General features: G+C 19.4%; 1 protein-coding gene across 1 annotated transcript; it reads right to left on the bottom strand.

Moving 5' to 3' along the window:
• Positions 1-330: 330 nt before the first annotated feature.
• LOC128954416 (histone-lysine N-methyltransferase SETMAR-like) lies at positions 331-2,231 on the bottom strand. Its single transcript, XM_054299995.1, has 3 exons — positions 2,022-2,231; positions 1,599-1,630; positions 331-1,465 (listed from the first exon to the last, which is right to left on the bottom strand). Exons 1-3 carry the CDS (start codon positions 2,229-2,231, stop codon positions 331-333), a joined length of 1,377 nt encoding a protein of 458 aa, XP_054155970.1.
• Positions 2,232-13,647: the final 11,416 nt, after the last annotated feature.

Below are 13,647 nucleotides of genomic sequence, written 5' to 3'. Positions count from 1 at the left end.
CAAATAATATTAATATTTATCACTGGCTTTATACTAAAAAATATAAATATATATATATATAATAATATATTCTATAAAAAATATTTATAAATAATACATACTTTTTATAAATTTTTTGATATCCTTATATTATATTCTTTAATAAACTTATTTTTAGTATTTTTATTAATGTTTTCACATAATATTTCAATTAAATTATTGAATAAAATTATTTAATAAATCAAAATAATCTTATTTGAAATATTAGTTTTGTAATATATTAGATTGGTAGAAAAGAAATTAGCCTCGGTAGCTTAAGACAATTTTATTCAAATTTTTTTCAAATATTATTTAAATATAGTCTCCGTTAGCCCTTATGACACGTTTCATACGGTCGACCCACTTCTCATAGACCCCGCGCCAGTCGGCTGGACTTAGGTCTCCCAAAAATGACTCAATAGCGATGTCAATCTCAATTTCGCTATTAAATACCGTTCCTCTCAGGTGTTTCTTGAGGTTTTTGAAAAGCCAAAAATCAGCCGGAGCCAGATCAGGACTGTACGGTGGGTGTGCCAGAAGTCGAATACCATTGTCTTTGAGATACTTGGTTGTTACCAATGCTTTGTGAGGACGGGCATTATCGTGATGCAAAAAAATACCAGTTAGTCCCGACTTCGGGCGGTCCTCACAAACAGATTCAAAGACTTGAGGCAAACATTTCTTCACATACCAGTCGGCGGTAACCTTCTCTCCCTTTCCTAACTTAACGATTTTCACAATACCGGTTGAGCGGAAAAAAATGGCGTACATTATCTTTTTTACATGCACTTCACGTTTGGCTAACTTCGGGATCTCTTCATCTTCTATGACCCATAACTTTGCTTCTTTACTGTTTAAATTGTCATAAAAGTACACATATGTTTCATCACCAGTCACTAATCGATAAATAAAGTGATCTCCGCCATCCGAAAATATCTTTAGGTTTTCCCGGCAGATCTTAACACGAGTGGCCATTTGGTCGGCTGACAGCACGTGGGGTACCCATTTGACACAAACATGTCTTGCATTAAGATAATTGTGTAGAATATGATGGACTCTCTCGGTTGAAATATTCAATGTATATGCCATCTGTATTAGTGTCATTCGTGGATCTACTTGAAGTAGTTCCCGAATTCTGGCCACATTTTCATCGGTGGTCACTTCCCGAGGTCGACCTGACTTCGGCATGTCCTCAAGTGATGTACGACCAAATTTGAACTCTCGATACCAATGCGTTACTGTAGAGTAAATAACAGTATTTGATCCCAATGTGTCATTAATTTCATCTGTCGCCTCCTGTGCCGTCAGCGCGCGCCGATAACAATAGGCAATTATTGCCCGAAAATCACGAGAAGCAAAATTTATGGTTTTCTCAGACATTGAACACTTTAAGAAGTCACCAAAACTGAACCAAATGAGCAAATGTTGTGAAAATTTGTATTTATGACTAAAAATAAGTGTACTTTTGTTTAATAATAAAAGTTTTATCATAATTTACAGTTTTGATGCTTATACTAATTATATACCTACTGTCCTAATAATAATAAATTATTTCAATCATTTTATAATATCATATATACCGTAAATGTTTTGATTCACTAAAATTTGGTATCTATTTGTTAAAAGTAATATTAATAGTTAATATTTTAAAAGTTAATTAAAAAAATTATATATATATAAAAATAATATAAAATAAGAAAAAAGATTTTAACAATATATCAATATAAATTAGATTACTAATTAAATTTAATAATATTTTTGTAAACAAATTATAACAATACAATCAATATATTATTTACTTTTACTGTAAATTACTAATTATTGACATTTTAATAAATAATAGTATTTTATTTTTATTTAATTTTTTCAGCAAACTTATAGACCAATAAGTAATAGCGACAATATTTTATAATAATCTATAATAAATTTAAACAAACTTATTGTTAACAATTATCAATATATATATATATATATAAAGTAAATCTAAATAATTTTCTCAATACCTGATAAAATAAAGTTAACGTCAATGCATTCATTTGAGGTCCGAGTGTTGCACCGATTTTGCGATCACTGGACAGTCGTTCAAAATAAGCCATTAGTTTGACTTTGAATCGCATCCGAAACGGGTATCCATTGACTCGCCATTGAATGCGTGACAACAATGGATACGTCCGATGAATATTAGCCGACAGTTTTGCGTAACGGTATTGCATTATAAATATCTGACTGCATATAACAATAATACTAATAAAATAAAATATTTTTATTTGATAGTCTAACGGTTCAAATAAAATCTGATGTATACTAAGTAAACTGATTGGCATTATTGTCACTATAAATGCTAAATAGAGTTTTGAAAACTTATGATTGTATTCAATAAGTTGCAAACAAAAACTATTATGATTTTTAATAAACAAATTAATTGATTTGTAAATTGTTAAACGATTTTCATTGTATGTAAGTATTATTGAATTGATTTTATTAATTAATGTAAATAAAATATAATTCACTGCTATAAGGGATGAAATACAAATAAAGCCATCGATCATCAGTACATAAAACGGTATCATTTGTAACAATTGCCAAACAATTGATTGAATAAATGTTTGAAATGAATAGTATTTCAAGATTATTAAAAACCAAATTATTGTTATTTCGATAACTATTTTTTACAAAAATAAAATATTTCATTATAATTATTAATTTATTGTAATATATTTTAATTTATAATTAATTTTTTTTATTTACTCCAATTTATAAAAATAAAAAATACAATTCTATAAATATACTGGACAATTTTTCTAGTTTTATTCATCAGATTATTATCAATATCTAAATTTGGTATTAATTTTTTTATATCCAATTGTCTAATAATAGCATCAATTAGTCTATACCAGGTTAGGTTATGATTTGATAAGTGAAACATTTTATATAGATATCCGACATATATTGTTGTCAACAAAAATGATAATATATTATACTTATGTATACCACCCATAAAGTAGGCCATATCGTAGAGTAATAGTTGTCTATCAATATTACTAACATTTATCAATAGACAATACTTTATAATATCAATCAAAAATATCAAAAATATTATATATTCAATGAAATTGTGTGATTTGTTTTGAACGGATTTTTTATAAAACAAATTGAAATAATAATTAATAATAAAATCAACTAAATTTTGATACTTTAATATAAAAATCATATTTACTAATTATATATTAATAAAATTATAAATTAAGTAACTAACAATAAAATAATAAAGTAACTAATTTAACTATTTTTACAATTTATAATAATATTATAATTTTATATTCACTTGCAATTTAATTAAACTAATACTACTACTACTAATAATAATAATAATAATTTACTCAAATATTCATAATTTATATTACATATACTGTTATTTTATTAATTTTTACGCAATATTATAATTTATATAAAATCATTTATATTAATGTATAATTAAATTTATGTTAATATATTTTAGAAAATAATATAAATCAATATAATATACTGTAGTTTGCTGTTTAGTATTTTATTGCATTTCAATTTAATATATATATATATATATATATATATATATATATATATATATATATATATATTATAGTTTCATCATCAAATTACATAATCAAACACACAGTATAAACTAATTAAAAGCAATTTTGAGAACAACAATGAGATAATTGTATTTTCGCTTTTATATAATTATATTATTTTATTTTTATTTTTGATATTAAGTATTTTTTTTTGAATGTCTTTGACTGATGTCTTTGAATTATTATTGTCGACAACTCAATGACAACTCAATAATCCGTTTTCAAAACAGTATTTCGTATAAATATTGACATTAATGTCAATCAATTTACTAATCATACATCAAGTTTTATTTGAATAGTTAGACTATCAAATAAAAGTAATTTATATTATCTGTAGTATTAGTATATGTTGTATTGTATTTATAATTCAATACCGTTTTGCAAAACTGTCGGTTAATATCCATCGGATGTGTCTATTGTTGTCACGCATTCAATGGCGAGTCAATGGATACCCGTTTCGGATGCGATTCAAAGTCAAACTAATGGCTTATTTTGAAAGACTGTCCAGTGATCGCAAAATCGGTTTAACTATTGGACCCCATTTTAATACATTAACAGTGACATTGTTTTATCAGGTAATTAATTAATTATTAATATTTAAGATATTTTTTAAAAATAATGTTTAACATTAAATAAATACTATTTTTGTTTGTTTTAGATTATTATAAAATATTGTCGCTATTATCTATTGGTCTATAAGTTTGCTGAAAATAGTAAACACAAAACTTAATAATTAATTTTATAACTATAACTATACTAAATAGGTATAACTATTTTTAATCTATATAAAATTAATCTATTTAAAAATTAAGTATGATTTTTTAACATTTTATATAATCTTAAATATATATTTTTTAAATTTTCACTGATATTTTTTGTGTAGATCAACTAATGTAATTGTTACCATTGACTGTGATTTAATTGATTATAATTTATACTTTTAATTAAAAATATTTATTAAAATCTTAATGATAATTATATAATTGTTATTGTTTAATAATTTTATGGAAATAACTTATTTTAGTTAAACTATAACGTAAAAAATTTTATTATTAAAATAGTGCATATATATATCTAGTTTGTTATTTAATACAATACAATATAATGAAAATAATTTATATATTAAGATATATTAAAAATTTATTAAATATATGTATAAATTTTTTAATGTTTATAATTTTATAAGAAAAATTATCTTGTTTTAATTTAAAATAGTCAAAAAATAGATAAATTATTATTTTATTTAAACTTTATTTTTGTATTATCTATTGAATAGATTTTTAATTATAATTATTATTAATTTTGTAAATATGTTTTCTATTGTAAACTATTGAAAATTATTTGATTTTACTGTTAATTATTATTCAAATTTGTTTTATGTACAAAAAAATCTGTTCAAAAAAAGTCACACTCTTTTATTGAATTATATAATATTTTCAATATTTTTTATATCAATATTATTAAAAATATTGTTTATTAATTTATCCCAATTATATTAATATTTATCTCTGGTTTTATACTAAATCTATATAATTTTACTATTTTTTTATAATATATTATAATATTGACTTTTGTATTAACTTTGAATTTCCTTACACTTTAACTACTATTAATACTTTAAATATTAAATTATTCATAATTTATACTGTATTACATATACTGTTATTTTTTTATTAATTTTCACGCAATAATATATAATATATAAAATCATTTATATTAATGTATAATTAAATTTATGTAAATATATTTTAGAAAATAATATAAATATATGAATCAATATAATATATTGTATTTTGCTTTTTAGTATTTTATTGCATTTCAATTTAATACTGTATATATTATATATATATAATTATAGTTTCATCATCAAATCACATAATCAAACACATAGTACAGTATAAACTAATTAAAAGCAATTTTTTTGGACAACAATGAGATAATTGTATTTTCGCTTTATATAACTATTTTTTTATATTTTTAATTTTAGATATTAAGTAGTTTTTTTAAATATCGTTATTATCTATTAGTTTATAAGTTTAATTAAAAAATAATTATTTTAGGTTACACTACTATTTTATTAGATGAAATTTTTATAGTTTATTTTTTTTGATTATATTTTATTATTTATAAGTTTTTTTCAAGTTTTGAAATTTAAGTAATATAAGTAAAATTATTTATGCAATTGATGATTACTTATCATTAGTTATTATTAAAATATAGCGTGTATAACAAGTAGTGTTGACAAAAAAAAAAGAAATTTCTAAAAATAATAGGGAAATTTCAAGAAAGTTTATAAAAATAAATTTCTATCTCATGCGGATCCCCATGGTTAATTTTGTTTTCTCGTTAATTGTTAATAAAATAAACAAATAATAGTTAAATATAAGTACTAGTATTTTAATTATTAAGTAAAATAAAAAATTTAATTAATTAATTAATTATATTAAACTATTATATATATACTGTTTATTAAAATGATAAATAAAATTTTACAAAACTGATTACTATTAAATAATTATAATTATTTATATATATATAGATATCATATTTTGTATAATATATGTATAGTTTTATGTCTCATTAATATAGTATTACAATAGCCATAGATATGTGGATCTCATATTATAATAATTTCTATAGAAATTTATTCCTGTAAAAGTTTCTAGAAACTTTTTCAGGGAATTTTAGTAGAAACTATCTATTTGCCCATCTCTATAATAACAAGTTTGTTATGTAATATTATTTTCTGAAAAAAATAATTTATAATTAAGAAATTTATAAAAGTATTTATATACCTGTTATTGTTAATGATTTTATTAAATATTTTGTTTTAATTGAATAATATCTGAAAAACAATTAAAAAATAAGAAAATATTGGTATTATATTTATTTTTTGTCTCGAATTTTATTATAAATATTTTCTAATGAAATATAGTTTAGCATAAAATAAAATATTGTTTTAAATAATTTAATATAATTCAATAGTTGTGTTAACTATTATTTAATTTAAAATAAAAATAAGCTATCTATTAAATATATTTTAATTAAAATTATTAATAACTTTATAAATATGATTTCTATATTATTTTTATATAAAAATTTAGTTGATTTTATTGTCAATTATTATTTCAATTTATTTTATAAAAAATCCGTTCAAAACAAATCACACACTTTTATTGAATATTTAATATTTTCAATATTTATGATCAATATTATAAAATATTGTTTATTGATTTATGTTAATAATATGGATATTTATCTAATAGTCTATGATATGGCCTACTTTATGGGCAATTTATATCAATATAATTTAATTATATTTTTATTGACGGCATTGTTTTATAGTTATGTCTATAAAATGTTACATTTATCACGTGACCAAATCTGGTATAAACTAATTGAAGCATTTACTGTACAAATGGATATCAAAAAAATTATACGAAATTTTGATATTGATAATAATATGATATACAAAACTAGAAAAATTGTCCAGTATATTTATAGAATTGAACTTATATTTTTTATAAATTTCAGTAAGTACACATATTAATTATAAATTTAAATATTTTTTAAATTTAAAAAATTAAAAAATATATTAAATTTAAATAAATAAATATAATCATAAATAAATTTTTATGTTATTATATTTTTTTAAAATAGTTATTACAATAACAATAATGTGGTTTTCAATAATCTTAAAATACTATTCATTGATAACATTTATTCAATCAATTTTTTGGCAATTGTTACAAATGATACCTTTATATGTACTGATGATCGATAGCTTTATTGGTATTTCATCGCTGATATCACTAATTTATATTTCATTTGTTTTAATTAATAAAATCAATTCAACAATTCTTGACTCTAATCTAAATGGTATAACAACTTACAAATCAATTAATTTGTTTATTGAAAATCATAATAGTTTTAGTCGACAAATCAACGATTACAATAAACCGTTTTCAAAATTGTTTTTAATATTTATATTGACATTAATGCCAATCAATTTACTAATCATACATCAAGTTTTATTTGAATCGTTAGACAATCAAATAAAAGTATTTTATATTATCTGTAGTATTAGTATATGTAGTGTTGTATTAATACTTCAATACCGTTACGCAAAACTGTCGGCTAGTATTCATCGGACGTGTCTATTGTTGTCACGCATTCAATGGCGAGTCAATGGATACCCGTTTCGGATGCGATTCAAAGTCAAACTAATGTCTTATTTTGAACGACTGTCCAGTGATCGCAAAATCGGTATAACTATCGGACCAAATATGTATGTCTTGACGATGACATTATTTTCAAAGGTTATTAATTAATTAATAAGATATCAAATGTTTTTAATAATATTTAACATTAAATAAAAACTATTTTGTTTTATTTTAGATTATTATAAAATATTTTCGCTATTATCTATTGGTCTATAAGTTTGCTGAAAAAAGTATACACAAAACTTAATAATTTAACTCATTTTTTTATTTAAGTTGTTATTTAGAAAGCTAATTTAAAATTAATATGTTTTTTTAATATTTTTAAATAAACTTAAATATATATACGGTATTTTAAAATTTCAATGTTTTTTTTTGTGTCGATGGTTATCAACTAATGTAATTGTTACAATTGATTGTTTTTTACTAAAATAATAAATTAAATTTATTTAATTGATGATAATTTATACTTATTATTCAAAATATTTATTAAAATTCAATTCAAATTCAATAGAAAATATATTAAATATAATGAGATTTATTTTTGAACGGATTTTTCATAAAACAAATTGAAATAATAATCCACAATAAAATCAACTAAATTTAATAAAAAGCTTAATAATAGAAATTATATTTACAAAGTTATACTATACTTAATATAATATAATACACTTAATAAATTAATAAATAATAACAAGATATTAACTAAATTTTTTCACTAATATAACTATTATATGAATTTGGAAATATTTATAAAAATTGATTTTTGTATTTACTTTCAATAGTCACTTACACTACTACTACTACTACTACTACTACTACTACTACTACTACTACTACTACTACTACTAATAAATATTTTAATCAAATAATAAGTTATATTTTCTGTAACTGTATATTATTATTGATATTAGTTTATTAATTATCACGAAATATTATAATAAATAGCAATAAAATAATTTATTAAATTATAAAAATATAAATATTGGCAAAAACTACTAATATAAAAATATAATATATTCTAAATATTCAAACTTTACATATAACAAAAATTGTATAATTATATATATATATATATATATATATATATATATATATATATAAATCAATATTTTATAATAATAATTTTATAATTTAGGTGCAAATTACTACTAATCTTAATACTAAAATTTAGGAAATATTTAGAAAATTTACTCTCTTCAATTATTTTATATTTATTTTTTTTTTGAATATAAACCGTTTAAATATGCAATAAAAGTTGTTATTATCTTTTAGTCTATAAGATTGCTGAATAAAATTACAAAAATAATCATTTGTTTTCAGGTCACACTACTGTTTTATTGTATATGTAATTGTATATGTATTTTTTATAGATTATTTTTTTTTGATTATATTTTAACTTTTACTTTTCAAGTTTTTTTCAAGTTTTAAAAATCTATTTAAAAAATTTAAATAGTATATGTAAAAATTTAAGGCAATCGATAATGATGTATAATAATTATTATTATAATTAAAATATAGCGTGTTGTCAATAAAAGAGAGAAAAATTTATAAAAATAATTAAGGAAATTTCTAGAATGTTTCAAACAAAAAAAATTATCTATGAGATCTCGCCATGGTTAATTTTGTTTTCTAGATATTTTTATTAACTTGCTTTGTTTTTACAAGTAATAATTATTAAGTAATTAAAGTATTAGTATTTTTAATTAAAGTAAACAATTTATTTATTTAATTATATTAAACTATGAATAAAATTTTACAAAACTAATTATTATTATTATCCCATTTTGTATTATATATATATATACACACCATATAGTATTATGTCTCATTAATATTTATATTATTATTATTAGTATTATAAATTACAATAGCTATAAATTTGGGGATCCCATAGTATAATAATACTTTAAAAAATTTCTAGAAACTTTCTATTTGCCTATCTCTCTTTTTTTGAAAATAAAATAATTTATAATTAAAAAATTTATAAAATTATTTATATACCTGTTATTGTTACGAAATTTATTAAAAATTTTAAGTTTTAATTGAATAATAACTGAAAAACAATTAAATATTTATTGAATTCTGTCTCGAATTTTATTATAAATATATTCTAATGAAATATAAATATTTTTAAAGTTAATTTAATATAATTCAATAGTTGTTTTAACAATTATTTAATCTAAAATTCTATTGAATCTATTTTAATTAAAATTAATATCTTAATATCTTTTATATTTATTTATATTAATATCTTTTATATTTATTTATATTAATATCTTAAGATTAATATCTTTATAAATATGATTTCTATATTATTTCTATATAAAAATTTAATTGATTTTATTATCAGTTATTATTTCAATTTGTTTTATAGAAAATCCATTCAAAATAAATCTCACACTTTTATTGAATTCATAATATTTTCAATATTATTGATGAATATTTTAAAATATTGTCTATTGATTTATGTTAATAATATAGAGATTTATATATTAATAATAGTCTATGATATGGCCTACTTTATGGGCAATTTATATCAATATAATTTAATTATATTTTTATTGACGCCATTGTTTTATAGTTATATCTATAAAATGTTACATTTATCACGTGACCAAACCTGGTATAAACTAATTGAAGCCTTTATTGTACAAATGGATATCAAACTTTTGTTACCAAATTTAGATATTGATAATAAATTGATGATTAAAACTAGAAAAATTATCAAGAATATTTATAGAATTGAATTTATATTCTTTATAAATTTCAGTAAGTATACATATTAATTATGAATTTTTAATATATTCAATTTAAATAAATAGTTATTATCATAGATAACTTTTATGTTTTTTAAAAAATAGTTATTACAATAACAATAATGTGGTTTTCAATAATCTTTAAATACTATTCATTGATAACATTTATTCAATCAATTGTTTGGCAATTGTTACATATGATACCTTTATATGTACTAATGATCGATGGCTTTATTGGTATTTCATCGCTTATATCACTAATTTATATTTCATTTGTTTTAATTAATAAAATCAATTCAACAATACTTGGCTGTAATCTAAATAGTATTACAATTTACAAATCAATTAATTTGTTTATTGAAAATCATAATAGTTTTTGTCGACAAATCAATGATTACATTAAGCCTTTTTCAAAACTCTGTTTGATATTTATAATGACATTAATGCCAATCAATTTACTAATAATACATCAAGTTTTATTTGAACCGTTAGACTATCAAATAAAAGTATTTTATGTTATCTGTAGTATTAGTATATGTAGTATTGTATTCATAATTCAATACAGTTTCGCAAAACTGTCGGCAAGTATTCATCGGACGTGTCTATTGTTGTCACGCATTCAATGGCGAGTCAATGGATACCCGTTTCGGATGCGATTCAAAGTCAAACTAATGTCTTATTTTGAACGACTGTCCAGTGATCGCAAAATCGGTTTAACACTCGGACCAAATATGTATGTCTTTACGATGACATTGTTTTATCAGGTAATTAATTAATTAATAAGATATAAAATATTTTTAATGTTTAACATTCAATAAAAACTATTTTGTTTTATTTTAGATTATTATAAAATATTGTCGATATTATCTATTGGTCTATAAGTTTGCTGAAAATAGTATACACAAAACTTAATAATTTAACTTATGTTTTATTTTAAGTTTTAGCTATTTTGAAATATTAATAAAAATTAAGTTAGTTTTTTAACATTTTTATATAAGCTCAAATATATATATTAAAATTTTAAATTATATTTTTGTCTCAATTTATATCAAATAATGTAATTATTACCATTGATTGTTTTTTAGTAAAATAACAAATTCAAATTATTTAATTGGCGATAATTTATGTTTATTATTTTAAATATTTATTTAATTCAATTTAAATTAAATAAAATTTTTATATAATATAATATGTATTTAATAAAATTGTTTTTAATCTATTTTTAAACGGATTTTTTATAAAACAAAGTGAAATATTACAATAAATTAAGTATATAATAAATTTACAATAAATTTTGAGTTATATAATAGAAATCATATTTACAAAGTTATACTATATTATATATAATTAATTAATAATTAATTAAATAAAGAATAACATTATATTAAATTTAATTATAGAAATTATAGAAATATTTATAAAAATTGATTTTTTTATTCATATTCAATACTCACTACTACTAAATATTTTAATCAAATAATAAGTTTTATTTTCTGTATATAATAAATAATATTAGTTTATTAATTTTCACACAATATTATAATAAATACTAATAAAATAATTTATTAATTTATAAAAAAAAATTAAATATTGGTAAAACTAATAACATAATTATATATAATACTATCATAATATAAAACTTTACATATAACAAAAATTATATAATTATATATACTATATATATAAAATCAATAATATAGGATAATTAAAATTTTGGTGCAAATTACTACTAAATATCTAATAATATTAGTACTAAGATTTAGGAAATTTTTAAAAAAAATTTCTTATTATTTTATAATTTTTTTTTAATATAAACCGTTTAAATATGCAATAAAAGTTTATACCACAACCTATAACCCTCACAAAAATATATGAATTATTTGAAAATTTTAATTATTAATTATATATGATAATAATATATTTTATTATTATAAAAAAAGTTATTATTTTGAAATATTTAAAATACAATAAATTAATAAAATAATATTTAAAAAATTGTTTATTTTGTAACTTTTAAAACTAGTACATAACCAGTAAAAACTGTATAATAAACATAAATAGTATATTTATAAACTGATAATATGATACCCATATTAGAAATAATATACAAAAAAAAATAATTATAATTTTATTAACTAAAAAATCGATACTATAAATAATATTAGATATAATATTACTGTTAAGGGTTAAAAAGCAATAACTAAATGATCTAGATAATTTTGCAATTTTAATTTTTACTGTTATTTTTAAAATCGATTTTCAATGATTTAATGATTTATTGTTTTATAATATTAATTATATTATATTTATATAATTTAAATTTATAAAATGACATTGAAATATTATATTACAAATATTATTATAATAATAGTATTAATGCTTTATGCTATTGATTTAAATATAATATAATATTTTATATTTTATGTTTAAATATTTTTTTTATAATTTATATTTGTAACTTTAACTGATGTTTTATATACATCTACAATGTAGATGTATAACATATAATATGTTTATTTTATTATAAATTGGTTAAATAATTAATATATAATTATTATTATTATTATGTTATGAGAGATAGAGGAGATAGGGATGTGATATGTGAGGGAAAGAGAGTATTGTATTTTTTTCTAAGTCTTTTAAAAAACAGTTTTTTTAATAAATATAAATAAATAATAAATTGTTTTAAATAATAGTTTTTTTATTATACAATTTTATTTAACTAATAAATATGAATATAGACTATCTATTGATGTTACCCTTAAGTGTTTGTTTAATAATCATTTGGTTAAAATCAACTAAACTAAACGACTTTTGCGTAACACTTGGTGGAGATAAGGATCGGTTGTCCGTACTCTCGGAGTCCAAGGAAACCCCGTAATTAGTAAGAAAAATGACTAATTTATTTAGTAGCGATCTCCCAATTTTAGGGGAGGGAAGTAACGGTAATAATGTCAATAATGACGAAAATAGTGATAATGAATCTGTAATTACTACTATTGCTAACCCTACTGTTAGTAGAGGTAATAGTGCATATTT

Source organism: Oppia nitens, unplaced genomic scaffold (genome assembly GCF_028296485.1).
Source record: "Oppia nitens isolate AA-2021 unplaced genomic scaffold, nextdenovo-longstitch-racon4-pilon3 scaffold27_pilon_pilon_pilon, whole genome shotgun sequence".
NCBI lineage: Eukaryota > Metazoa > Arthropoda > Arachnida > Sarcoptiformes > Oppiidae > Oppia > Oppia nitens.
Note: the sequence above shows the minus strand (reverse complement) of the source record. Positions and strands in the feature narration are given on the sequence as shown.

Bases quoted from the DNA above. Each gene is read 5' to 3' on its own strand.
- LOC128954416 (XM_054299995.1), bottom strand. From the start codon at position 2,231: ATGCAATACCGTTACGCAAAACTGTCGGCTAATATTCATCGGACGTAT. The intron at 1,631-2,021 runs GTATTGAGAAAA...TTTAACAAATAG, and splicing joins CGTTAACTTTATTTTATCAG to ATACCAAATTTTAGTGAATC. The intron at 1,466-1,598 runs GTATATATGATA...ACTTATTTTTAG, and splicing joins AGTGAATCAAAACATTTACG to TCATAAATACAAATTTTCAC.